Source organism: Rhineura floridana, chromosome 5 (assembly GCF_030035675.1).
Source record: "Rhineura floridana isolate rRhiFlo1 chromosome 5, rRhiFlo1.hap2, whole genome shotgun sequence".
Taxonomy (NCBI): Eukaryota; Metazoa; Chordata; class Lepidosauria; order Squamata; family Rhineuridae; genus Rhineura; species Rhineura floridana.
This window is the reverse complement of record NC_084484.1, coordinates 152,584,931-152,597,395: the sequence shown is the minus strand read 5'-3', so window position 1 is coordinate 152,597,395 and position 12,465 is coordinate 152,584,931. Positions and strand designations below refer to the sequence as shown.

The window sequence follows — 12,465 nt, the reverse complement described above, 5'->3', positions numbered from 1 at the left end:
TGTGTTTATTGGTTTTATTTAGCATATTTTACTTAAATGTAAAGGGTATAAGACAGTCCAGTCCCCTCAGCACTCGGCACATAATGCATTGGTTTGTTGTGTCTTTGCTATTTTCTCTGTTACTCACCTGAATGCTTACCAGAAAGGCTTCCCTTACCTTGCTTTATCGTTTGCTGTTGTTATTATTTATGGGTAATGGGGTGGGTTTCTTGAATTTTAAATTTAGTTTCCTCTGAACTCTCACCTGTATGTGATAATATTTTGTAGGGGGCGTTCCAAGTTTGTTCAGCGTTCCCTTGATTTCTTTGTATTCTTTCTGAAAACAGAGAATGAAATTATTTAGGAAAAAATGGAAAATGTAAGCTGATGCACATTGGGGCAAAAAGTCCTCTTTCACTTAAACGCGACTCGAGTCTGAACTGGCTAAATAAACACACTAGTGCGAGGACTGCCTCTAATGCAAAGGGACTTCTCTGCCCTACTCCCTGCCTCTGTGCCCCATGCCATCCCCAATTCTGCTCTGGAGGGTTGGGAGGAAACCCAAAACAGATTTAGAGAGCGCACACAAGGAGGAGAGGGGGAGAACACACCATCATGCAAGGAGAAAACTTTCAAGCAGAAAACTGGCAGGAAGTTCACCTTAGTGCTACATCAAGGAAAACTGCTTATAGCAGTTCAGGTCACCATACCTCAAAAAGGATAATGGAGAACTAGAAAAGGTTAAAAAAACAGCAACCAAAATGATCAAGAGACTCCTCTATGAATAAAGGATACAATTTTTAAGCCCTTTTAATTTAGAACAGTAGTGGGGAACTTCCATCCCATTGGCCTCATCTGGCCCGCCAGACTTCTACAAATGGACCTGGGTGTGGGGTGGCCCAAACCACACTCGCCCCTCTATCACATGATGTCACATGAGGTCAAGCACAGGACTCTTAAGTGCATTCCTAATTCTTCCCTTCCAGCCCCTGGTAAAATTTGGCACTTTTTGCATTTGATACCTTTTTCTGTAACCCTGTGGTGACAAAAAAGGCAACAAGTTTTAAAAGAATTGGAAAGGAAGAATTAGGAGTAAAAACTGCATTCTTGAATCTTCCTTTTAAATTGAATCACCTGACGTTATGTGATGTCAGTGGTTTATTTATATATTTATTAAATTTATAAGCTAGAGATGTGAAATTTATATGCTAGAGATGTGAAGGCCCAGGAAAAAAATAAGGAGGATTTTTTCCTATGTTATGGGTCATTTGCATGAACACACATCTATAACCAATGACTGCTTCTCAAGAGGCATGTCATCCATGGCACTTTACTTTTGTGTTTGCTTTGAAAACATGGTGTTCCTTGGAGCTGGTACATTATCCAACTGAAGCTACTATATCCAGAAGTTTGTTTGACAATACTACTTACAGAATAACCAGTTTGGTTAAAGCTTTCACAACTTCAGCATTCTTCCTGCTAACATTCTTTTCATGAATACCAATAATTTTTGTAACAAGCAATAGGAGTACTATGAATCAGACATCGACATATGGAAGACAAGTGATCAGAAGCACACCTCAGGCTCATACCTTCTCCCCTGACCTGCCTGAATTCTACTAGGGTAGAGACACTAGCCAATTGACTACTCGAATATTCCATGAAGTCATACAAACATGGGAAGGTACCTCATACAGAGCCAGAGCACTGGTCCATCTAGCTCAGTATTGTCTACACTGACAGGCAGCAACTCTTCAGGATTTTCAGAAAGGAATCTTTCCCAGTCCTACCTGGAGAAGTCCGAGATTGAACCTGGGGCATTTTGCATGCAAAGCAAATGTTCTATTACTGCACTACAACCCTTCCACATATCTAGAAGTTGCATTACTAGTTTTTGCATTACTCTGAGAAATATACCCCTGAGCATTTCCCTCCATTATTTCCTTTATTCTCTTTTTGCAGATATCTTGCTTTTTTATTTAGCACAGCCAAGGAAAACCGGTTTGAGCAAGCTCACTCTCTATTGAAATCAACAAGCATAATTTGAATGGAGCTGTTGGAAGTTGGCAGCAGAAGCCAGCCAAGACTTTGAAAGCCACTGGAAGAAATTCAGAGAGCCACAGCCCCTCCAAAACAGCTAAGAGATCTAGAAATGTAACTTGGCACTGAACCAATAACAAATTACTCTTGCTCCTAAGATACAGAATATGTGCACACTCTGTAACTCAGCTCTGTATTTAGATCAAAGCCATACTATACAGGTTACTCTTGCCCATCTCTCTTTCACTTCCGATGCTAAAGGAGTTTCACCTCTTTAACTTCCAGATGAGCTAGCACTACATAACAACACTAGAGAGGTGCTTTCCATTTGCTAACATTAGAAAAGCTACTGTCCTATTATTATCAGGAGCGGCTGGTGCAGTGCTGCTCTGCCACCCTCGCAGCAGCAGGATTACTGCTGCTTACCACGATGGAGGAGTGGTGAGGTTGGGTCTGTGCAGGTGCACCAATGGAGGCAATATGGCACTCCCACCAGTGCACCCACACAGCTCCAACCTCCCCACAGCCCTGCCCTTGTAAGCAGCAGCAACAACAACGCTGTCGAAAGAGTAGCAGTGCAGCACCATTCCACCATGGCAGCCAGTCCTGGCTATTATTATAAGAGAAAATGAGAAGTGCCCATAACCTTAATATCCCAGCTCTATGCTAAATACTATGGAGGCTACAAAAATCCTTTTTAAAAAAAGAGAGTGGTTTCTACGCTACTGAGCTGTTGTATTTTTAGCCTGCTGCTGCTCCTACAAATAGCAGTTGTGCTTTAATCATGGCTGTTACGTTGTTTTAATGGATTGGCCTTGTATGCAATAGTGTGACTCCAATTTGTGATTAATATTATATATGTTATATTTATTTTGCATCTTTCTTTGGTTGCCCCATTACAAATAAAGCAATCAGTAAATTTTAATTAATAAATAAATAAGATGTTGTCTGCTCATTAGACTTAAGGAACCAACATCTCACCATCTCTGCAGCACTCACTACCTGATATACAACACAGTATCAGCCACTACTGTTTCTATGAACCACTACAAATACCAGAACTCAAGGGCTAATTTCAATCACATCAGTCTTGTACCCAAGACTTTGGAATACTCCAGCAGAGAAGCATGAAATATCATAATTTTCAAGAACTTCAGGACCAAGCTCACATAACCTGGTAAATGCACAAATGGCCAACTGTGACACGTTGTCTAAAATTATTAACAGCATTTTTATTCAATCCATCTATTCAGATTCCACATATCGCAAAGCGAATTTTAAAAAGATTTAAAATTCATATAAAAATAATCTACAATTATAAACAGCACCTACAATGTATAGCAACAGTGATGAAAGTGTGATGAGTCTACAAATAATCTCTAACCTCACAAGCCTCAAAGAAAAAGATGGAGCTTCATTTAGGGACAAAAAGCTGCCAACGAAAGGAACAAATATACTTCCACTAGGAAAGGAGTTCCATATTGGGGGTGCCACAACAGGAAAGGCCCTGACTCATGTCACTGCACAACATATCACATCCCATGACAAGGCTGTGAGCAGGGCTTTCTCTGCAGATCTCAAGGCACAAGATAGCAGATATTAGGAGAGGCACTAAAAAAAACCACTGTCCAAAATAAAACTATAAATGTGACTAGTGTGAAAATATACATTTTGGGTGAAAAAAGCTTAAGAGATCTTTAGATCTCATCTCATATTACTAAAAACCATGAAGGGAAAAAGTGAACTGTTCATGCTAAGGAACTACAAGATATGACAGTCAGGAAATGAGATCAAGGTATACTGGAAGAAAGTTATAGAATTTCAACTGTGTTCTTATTTTAACAGCAATAGATAAAACCTATGAAATTAAAAACATAGAGGCCTTGGTAGTAAGCACACAATTGTCAGATACCAGATATGGTAATTTGATGCCTATGTAAAATTTCCAGAAATTCTGAAGTCATGAAAAAAAGTGAAGAATACACTAACTTTCATATCAAGCTTAAATTTTACTGCTTTAACAACATAAAATATATAATTTATAACTTAAGTTAGAATACAAAATTGTGCAACTTGGCATACTTATGAAATTAAAACTATAAATGCCTTAATTTTTGTACAAGCAAAACATCTGTGTCACGGTTGTTTGAAGGGAGAGATGGAAAGGTTAACCACAAGACAGATACAAGGCCAAAATGACAGAAGAAATCAAAATACTTGCTTCAAGTATCTCCAAACTAGGCGAAAGTTCTCCAGATGACAACAAGCAGCAATTCACAAGTAATTAAGGCCTTATATGCTCCCATCACAAAGATGGCAGCACCTTCTAAATGCATCTTAAATCTGAGTGGTAATGTATCAGAATTATCATGCTCCAATGCTGTAGATGGTCTTACATTTAAAAAAAATTGCCTATCTAACAGATAAAATATTTAAAGGGAAGGAAGGGTAGATTTTCATTGTTCCTGGGGGAAAAAAACACAATTTTTTTTCTTGGAAAAATTAAAAAGCTGTCCGGGGAATATTGCATGTGTGTATTCTTCTCTGACCTACACCTATGGTGGAAAATGTTTGCACAACAGGTGCATGCACAAGCACACATGCCCACACACCGATGTTTTATGGCAGCCTTTCCCAAGTTGGTGCCCTCCAGATGTTGTTGGACTATAACTCCCATCATCTCTGACCATTGGACATGATGGGAACTGTAGTCCAAAACATCTGGAGGGTGCCATGTTGAGGAGACTGTTTCTGGTTTGCTTAATAGCTGCCTACTTCCTCCTGCTGCTCCATGATGATGAGCCAAAGAACCACAAGCAAATGGGGTGGAAAGGCAAATATGCCACATTAGCAATACGACACATGGAATTATACAGGTCTGCAGTTTGGCAAAGGAGTTTCTGGACTGCAGAGCACGATTCTGGGAAGTATTCTAGCAGTTTCCTCCCATCATTTTTAGACACCCTAGTTCCATGGAATAAGTTGTACAAGATCTGCCCGTCTCCCTATTCTTAAAGCAAGTTTTACAGTACTTACAAAAAATAAACAAGCTCATTTCCTAAGAATTTTTACAACAGAGATATCAAGGGCTGAGGATTCCCAAGAATGCTGCTCTTCTCTCACTGGAAAAGGAAAGGAGCTACCTAAAAGATCACAAGTTGCAAGTTCAGCTGACTGACACAGGAAAATACTGTTTTTTTCTGTATCTGTACTAGAGATGTGAAACCTAGGGAAAAAATGGGGGAAATTTTTTTCCCTGTTTTTTTTTTCTTTTTGAATCTACTTTCCAAATGGTGGCTTTTCTCATATGAGAATCCCCCAAGCCCACCAGCCTTAGTGACTGTTTCTTGTTGCATCAATACCAACATGAATCACCATTAACACTAATAAGATTCCCTGTTAACTGCTACACTGAACCGAGGTCCTACACAGGTACACATTTACATCTGTTGAACCTAGTGCATTGTCTAACACACAAAAGGTCTGCAGTTCAAAACCAGGCATTAACATGTGGATGATTATTTATGCAGAAGGTCCTTTGCTCAATGGTAGAGCACATGGCCCTAGGTTCAATCCTTGGTATCTCCAGGCAGGGCTGGGAAACTCTTGCCTAGAACCCTGGAGAGCTGTGACCAGTCAGTATAGACCAGCCTGCTGGCTGAAGGTGATAGGAGTAATAGTCCAAAACATCTGGAGGGCACTAGGTTGAGGAAGGCTTGTGTAGACAACACCAAACTAGTTAGATCTCACTCAGTATATAGCAGCTTTCTATGTTCCTATATATAACACTAACATCGTAATAAACGTCAGTGAGATGTAGCCTCTCTGTTTTAATCTTTTACCTATCACCAAGTTGTCATAAGAGTTATTTCTATCAGTTGAAATGCTATTATGGGAGAAAGCTTGGAAGAAGGAAAATTAAATGCTGAATGGGAAATAACTGTAGAGGTAGAGTCACAAGTTCCAACAGGCTACGTTGACGTAGCAACAGTTAATGAGACAAGCAAATTAACTATGAAGAGAGTCACATCCACAAAAGGCTAAGACTTTAATCAGGAACAGAGCCAAAACTACATTCTCAGTCTACCTGATCATTGTTAATTCTGAGAAACCAAGGAAACAAACAAAATTATATCAGAAGATATGATTAGGTTGAAAGGGTTATTACATGTACAGGCACCGTACAGGCTGATGTGTGTATACCTGCTTAAGTGTTTCATCAAGATTTCCTGTTTTATCATATCATCTTGTTTTAGTTCTCCCATACCTCTTGCTTGGAGCTGTTTTAGAAGATCCATGCCAGCATCAAGGAGACAAAACACTTTTGAGGCCCAATTACTCCTCTGCATGACTCATGCAAATACCACAACCATCAATATGGTAAGTAGGCCCACTTGCGTGTGGCCAGCATAATGTATCACAAATTACTGCAGCAATGTCCATCCCAGCTTATGCTCTGAAATGAATACTGGCGAGTATATAGATATCACTATCAGCTCCACAGCCTAGTAGCTCATCTGAGCAGATTATTCTCATGAGTGAGAAAAGGCAGCATGAATTGTTCCTAAGAAAGTGACTGGAGACAAAATGCCTCAAAAGACAAGTGGAAACAAAGCTTTCAAAGCTTGAGAGTTTGTTCTTATATAATTACACCATAATTATTATATGATTTTTAGAATAATAATTACAATTATGATATGTATAAAGTAATAAAAAAGGGGAAGCCTCCATTAACTTGAACTGGTTCACACACTTACACTGCTCTTATTTATTGCCTCAGCTTCACCCACCTTTTCCTTTCTCACATCTCAGCATCAAGTGAGGTTACCCCAGGAGTTGAGAAATTATGGTGCCAGCTAATATTGTTGGCATGGTTCAGATGTAACAAACTATGGTTTGTTGTTACATGCCTCAGGCTTGCATGCTGCCCCTTTCCATCCCACACACAGATGAAGAGGAGAGATTTAACACTTCCATTCTTGATCAACAACAAATGGTGATTTCTAATTAGCCCAAACTTGGCAAATGGTGGTTTGTTAACACTCCAGGATATCAAGCCAGGATTCTGGTTTAATATTTCGACTAACCAACTGCAATTTGAACAAACCATCGTTTTCAGAGTTTGGACACAGCAACATGCCACAATTCATTGCTGAGCAGGAAAAATGCTTTAAAATCATTTCCCCTTGCACATCATAAAGAGTGGGAGGGGAAGGAAGTCCAACGCTCATGGTGGCTCACTCATGTAACTGTAAACTATAGTTTGTTATTACATCTGATCCAAGGCATCGTCGAAATGAGAATACAGGAGTTTGCATATAACAGTGAAGCATTGTTTAGCCTTATGAGCGAGACAAGAGAAGCCTCAGGCTCATGCACTCATCCCTTCCTCCTCCAGCATGGCTGCAAGATGATTGGAAGCTTCCACTTTATAAACTAACCACAGTTTAGTATGACATCCAGTCCCTAAAATGCAGTTACTCCTAACTATGGTTTGCTTAAATAAGTCAACTCCTTAAAACTATTATTTGAAGTTTACTTATTTCAGTGAAGCATTGCTAAGATTAACCACTGTTGGTCAAGTTCAGGTGAAATGCTAAACTGCATCCAAAACAGAACCAAAAGCTTCTGAACTCCTCCTCGTGGCCATGCTGGAGGAGGAAGTACATAAGCTAGGACTTATTCCCATAACAGTAGTCAGTGGCAGTATGAAAACCAAACCAGTCCCCTGTGGCCAAAGGAGAAGGAAGGCCAAGCACGTCCATGGAACTTTTGTTAACAGGGATCCAAACTTTTCTAACACTACCAGTTCTTTGTTTCTCATGTTCAGTGTCTCTGGCTTTAATGAAGTGTGCACAGTTTAGCAGCAAACTAAGAAGAGGAACAACTTAAAACACTGCTTCAGACAGCTGTTATCACAAAGCAAACTCAAGTTAAGATTGTGTCAATAAAAAACCCTGAAACACTTGGAAGTGAAAACAAGCCTGATTTTCAGTTAAGGGAAATTGTGGCTAGATAATACCCTTGCTGAAGAGCCATGATGGGTTTATTCTAAACAATCTTGGTCTAGATGGGCCAGTATTCTGATAAAGTGCCTGCTTGTACCCTTATGACCCCACAAGCCAAGAGTGTCACACAGCAGCTTAGATGCACTCAGAGGTCACTGTGAGGTAAGCTTCCCCCCTCGCTGCCACTCGTTTAGCTGTGTTGCTGACTTACTGCTCTGATATTACAGATGGTCTAGTCCAGGATTTATCAACCTTTTTAACCTATGCTCCCTTTTAGCTAATACAAAAATCCCACACACCCTAAAAACATGGCTCCCCTAAATATTTTATATGAATTTTCAAAAGGATTGAAATATTGTGACTTTTAATTATAAATAAAATTTTGGGCTTAGTAATAACAACAAATCAAAGTACTTATACTTTTTTAAAAAAATTATTTGATTTTACTTATATTGTACATATTTTTCTGGAAACACTCGCCGCCGCCACCCCAAGATCTTCATACACACCCCTTGGGGGGGTATGCCTAACAGGTTGAGAAACACTGGTTTAGGCAGCTTTTCACTTGGCAGTAGAGCGCTATGGGATACTAGCGAGACTTCAGAATTTGAACTCCAAAGAGCATGAGCAACTTTTGTTAAAGTTGCACAAGTATTGTCTACCAAACCATGGGCTTTCAAATGACACCTTGTTAGTGCAAAACAGCCAAAGAGTTTTTTCTGGGAGGAATTTGATGGGAGCTTGCACAGTGCACTGCTGCACAGTGGGGAGGAGAGCCTGGCTGGGAGTCCAGAGTCTGTGAGTTCAAATCCCCGCTCATGCCTCTTGGGTGTGAGTGGCTCAGGGGTTACGTGCCCTGCCACCTGTGCAGCTGTGGGCAAGCTGCATAGTCCCAAGGAGCCCAGTTGTCCCCCAGCTGGCAGTTGCGGACAAGGAAGGGGCTGGCTTGTGCAGCCGTGGCAAGCTGAGCAGGCCCTAGCCAGCTAGGGAGGACTAGCCTCAGAGGGAGGTAATGGTAAACCCCCTCTGAATACAGCTTACCATGAAAGCCCTATTCATAGGGTAGCCATACGTCAGGATCAACTTGAAGGCAGTCCATTTCCATTTTGCTGCTTATATTTTGTAGAAGCTTTGTTTGTTGAAGGTACAATATATCAATTCTTTAAATGAATAAACAAACAGACAAAGAAAGTGGTATATTTCCATTGTAGTAGCTGCAGGCAATACTGTTGAAAACAGCTAGTTGAAAAGCAATCAGACATCAACTGTGATTAACAATCTCTTGATACCATCCTTTGTAATTTCCTGCCCCTAACAGGATAAGTTTCCCTTAGAAACTTAAGCAAACAAATTGGATTCATTGAATTTCAAACCACACTCAAAATTTCCACTGCAGTTTAGAGGCAGAAGCAGGGGAAAGTTACTGAAACCAACTTTATGGCTTTAAATGATGAGCAAACACAAGCAATCTGTCTTGGCTTACCTGGGCTTCATTGCAACTACTTGAGAGTTCTGGCTTTTAGTTTTTTTAATATACATTATCAGGAGGAAATGAGAGCCAGTGTGGTGTATTGGTTAAGGTGTTGGACTAGGAGCTAGGAGACCAGGGTTCAAATCCCCACACAGCCATGAAGCTCACTGGGTGACCTTGGGCCAGTCACTGCCTCTCAGCCTCAGAGGAAGGCAATGGAAACCCTATTCGTAGGGTTGCCATAAGTCGGGATCGACTTGAAGGCCATTTCCATCCATCATCAGGAGGAAATTAAGCAGCTTAACTACACAGACAAAAAAGGGGGGTCTAATACCTAAAAACAGAGAATTGGGTACATGAGTCTGAGCAGCCAATTCTTATATATCTTACCTCTGAGATCCCTTCTCCCTTGCAAAAAGGCCACGACGAGAAGGTTCTTTACCATAAATAACTAGCTCATCGCTTCTCATTTAATCCGTAGGTTAATTGCATCAGACGGATATCCCGAGCCAAAGCAAAAGGAATGCTAACATTCGTGGGACAGTCCCCGCTACAACACCGTAGACCAGCGGCGAGAACGGGCTTGCGCTTTAGTGATGACTCACTGTATAGAACCACCACCGCCCCTGTGACAGAAAAAAGCACCATTTAAGGCAGGACATCTTTCATCCCCAAAGCCAAATTAAATCAGCCCATCAGCGCCTGTGGTCTACAGCTGGGGAAGGGAAGCGTTCGTCAGCCCTCCCGCCGGAGAGCTCACTGTAAAGGGGGGGGAGGGAGGAAAGGAAAGGCGATCTGAAGCCTCCAGCCCAACGGCCCGATCCCCGAGTCTATCTAAGCAGGGCGCACTCTCCCGACTTCCTCCACATCTCGCTGTCGCTCACACTGTAAATATTGCATCATGCACCACGCGGCTAGCAAAATGGATTCCTCGCATAGCACGCCGCTGAGGTCCTAAGCACATGCTAGACCGGTGTTGAGGTTCCTAGAGAGGCGGTCGGGCCAGGCTAAAAAGTCGCACGCACGATCTCGCTTACACACGGGGGGGGGAGATCGGCGATCCGAACCCGCGTGGTCCCGGGGCTCCCTCCGAATCCTCGCGTGCCCTCCTTCTGCCGCCACTATCTCCCGCTCTCCGGCAGTCTTTCACTCTCTCGCTCAGGGCATCCTCGCAAGATTGTACTAGCAGCCCAACTCTGTAGAGACCAGAGGAGAAAGAAAGGGCAGAGCAGAGAAACGCTGCCTGATCGCATTGATTACTTACCCTCGCCTGTGCCTGGATCCGGTTAAGGTCCTAATAAAACGGCGGGGGAGAGGACAGTAGCGGCAGTAACAGCCAGTGGAAAAGGATGGAGAAGTAAAGACAGGGCCCCGAGGCTGGTCACGAAATGGAAAGTGAAGCAATTGCCCACCACTCGTCGGCTCCTGAGATCTCAGGAAAAGGTGAAGACGGTGCTGGAGCTGCTGCTGCCGTCTAACATTGGCAAGGCTGGATCCATAGCAGGCGATCTCGTTTCTGTGCCTTACAACCCGCTCCCCACAGGCTCTTCGAGTGGGCTCCTCCTCCTTTTCGGTAGTGAATGAAAGCAGCCCTAGGGCGGAGACAGAAGACAGAGAGGGTGTGGCTCTCTGTGGCTCATAACCATCCTCCCTTATAGCAGGAGGAGAGAAAGTGAGGGAGAGGACGCAGAGCGGCAAGAGTGCGCCTTGCTGCTGGCTGAAAAGAAGGGCATGGAAGGGTAGAAGCGTTCCTAACTAAGCTCCCCACGGATTGTGAAACGTCCCTCAACGGGTCTCGCCTCTTCCAGCGTTTGCGTATTCGAAAGCCAACCCGGGCTCCGATACGCGCGCAAAAAGACGCAAAGCGCGCCCGCACGTGCCTTTCTCCACCATCAACATTCCCGCCCAAAGGGTGTGCCTGAGGACAGGGCTGTGAACGGGGCCAGCTGCGTCTCGGCTTCCTCTTACTGCAGCCACCTCTCCCCAGCCACACGTACGTACTTCATCACCACCACTCCTGCTCCTCTTTTAGGCGGTTAGGAGGCGGCAAGTTCAAAGCGTCTCCGCCTCTTCGTTGTTCTCCCGCGTCATTGCTTGGGGAAAAAAGTCCTGATAAGGGGGAGGGAAGGGAGAGAGAATGGTTGAGAAAGAAAGAGCGCGCAAGAGACAGAGAGAGGGAACAGGAGAGGGCCAGGGGAAAGGGAGGGAACGATCCTGGTGACGGCATGGCCGTCATCCTGGTTTACTTTTCCACGCGTCGCGGCAAGAGGAGTTCGTTTGAAAGGCCAATAGCATTTTAGCCTTCCTCGTCTCGGCTGCTGAGAAACTGGATTTAGTTATTTGGGATATTTACCCTGGAGCTGCCTGTGTTGTCAAATTCTTTGTTTATTTTGTGAACTTGTCAATGATTATCAATACCTTGGCACAGTCATTTAACCAAAATGGAGACAATAGTCAAGAAATTAGAAGAAAGCTAGGATTGGGGAGGGCACCTATGAGAGAACTAGAAAAGGGCCTCAAATGCAAAGATGTATCAAAGAACACTAAAGTCAGGATCATTCAGACCATGGTATTCCCCATCGCTATGTATGGATATGAAAGTTGGACAGTGAAAAAAGCGGATAAGAGAAAAATCAACTCATTTGAAATGTGGTGCTGGAGGAGAGCCTTGCAGAGACCCTGGATCGCTAAAAAGACAAATAATTGGGTGTTAGAACAAATTAAACCAGACCTATCACTAGAAGCTAAAATGATGAAACTGAGGTTATCCTACTTTGGACACATCATGAGAAGACCGGAGTCACTAGAAAAGATAATAATGCTGGGAAAAACAGAAGGGAGTAGAAAAAGAGGAAGGCCAAACAAGAGATGGATTGATTCCATACAGGAAGCCTCAGACCTGAACTTACAAGATCTGAACAGGGTGGTTTATCCTATTGGAGGTTGCTGATTAATAGGGTCACCATA

At 42.7% G+C, this 12,465-nt stretch overlaps 1 protein-coding gene across 6 annotated transcripts in view; it reads right to left on the bottom strand.

Moving 5' to 3' along the window:
• Positions 1–11,596, bottom strand: part of SLC7A1 (solute carrier family 7 member 1) — a 67,365-nt gene extending 55,769 nt beyond the window's left edge. For 3 of the 6 annotated variants that reach the window (XR_009762880.1, XR_009762881.1, XM_061628486.1), the window contains exons 1-4: positions 11,500–11,596; positions 10,763–11,090; positions 9,889–10,124; positions 245–316 (exon numbers count right to left, since the gene is read on the bottom strand). Coding sequence is in view for 2 of the 6 variants with exons in the window: in XM_061628486.1 (XP_061484470.1) it covers positions 245–316; positions 9,889–9,943 (127 nt within the window). In the remaining 4 variants the exon portion in view is untranslated. Of the gene's footprint in view, positions 1–244; positions 317–9,068; positions 9,188–9,888; positions 10,125–10,535; positions 10,589–10,762; positions 11,091–11,499 lie in introns of those variants that run through there. The other 3 variants (XM_061628489.1, XM_061628488.1, XM_061628487.1) reach the window with 3 other exon arrangements.
• Between the last annotated feature and the right edge of the window lie 869 nt (positions 11,597–12,465).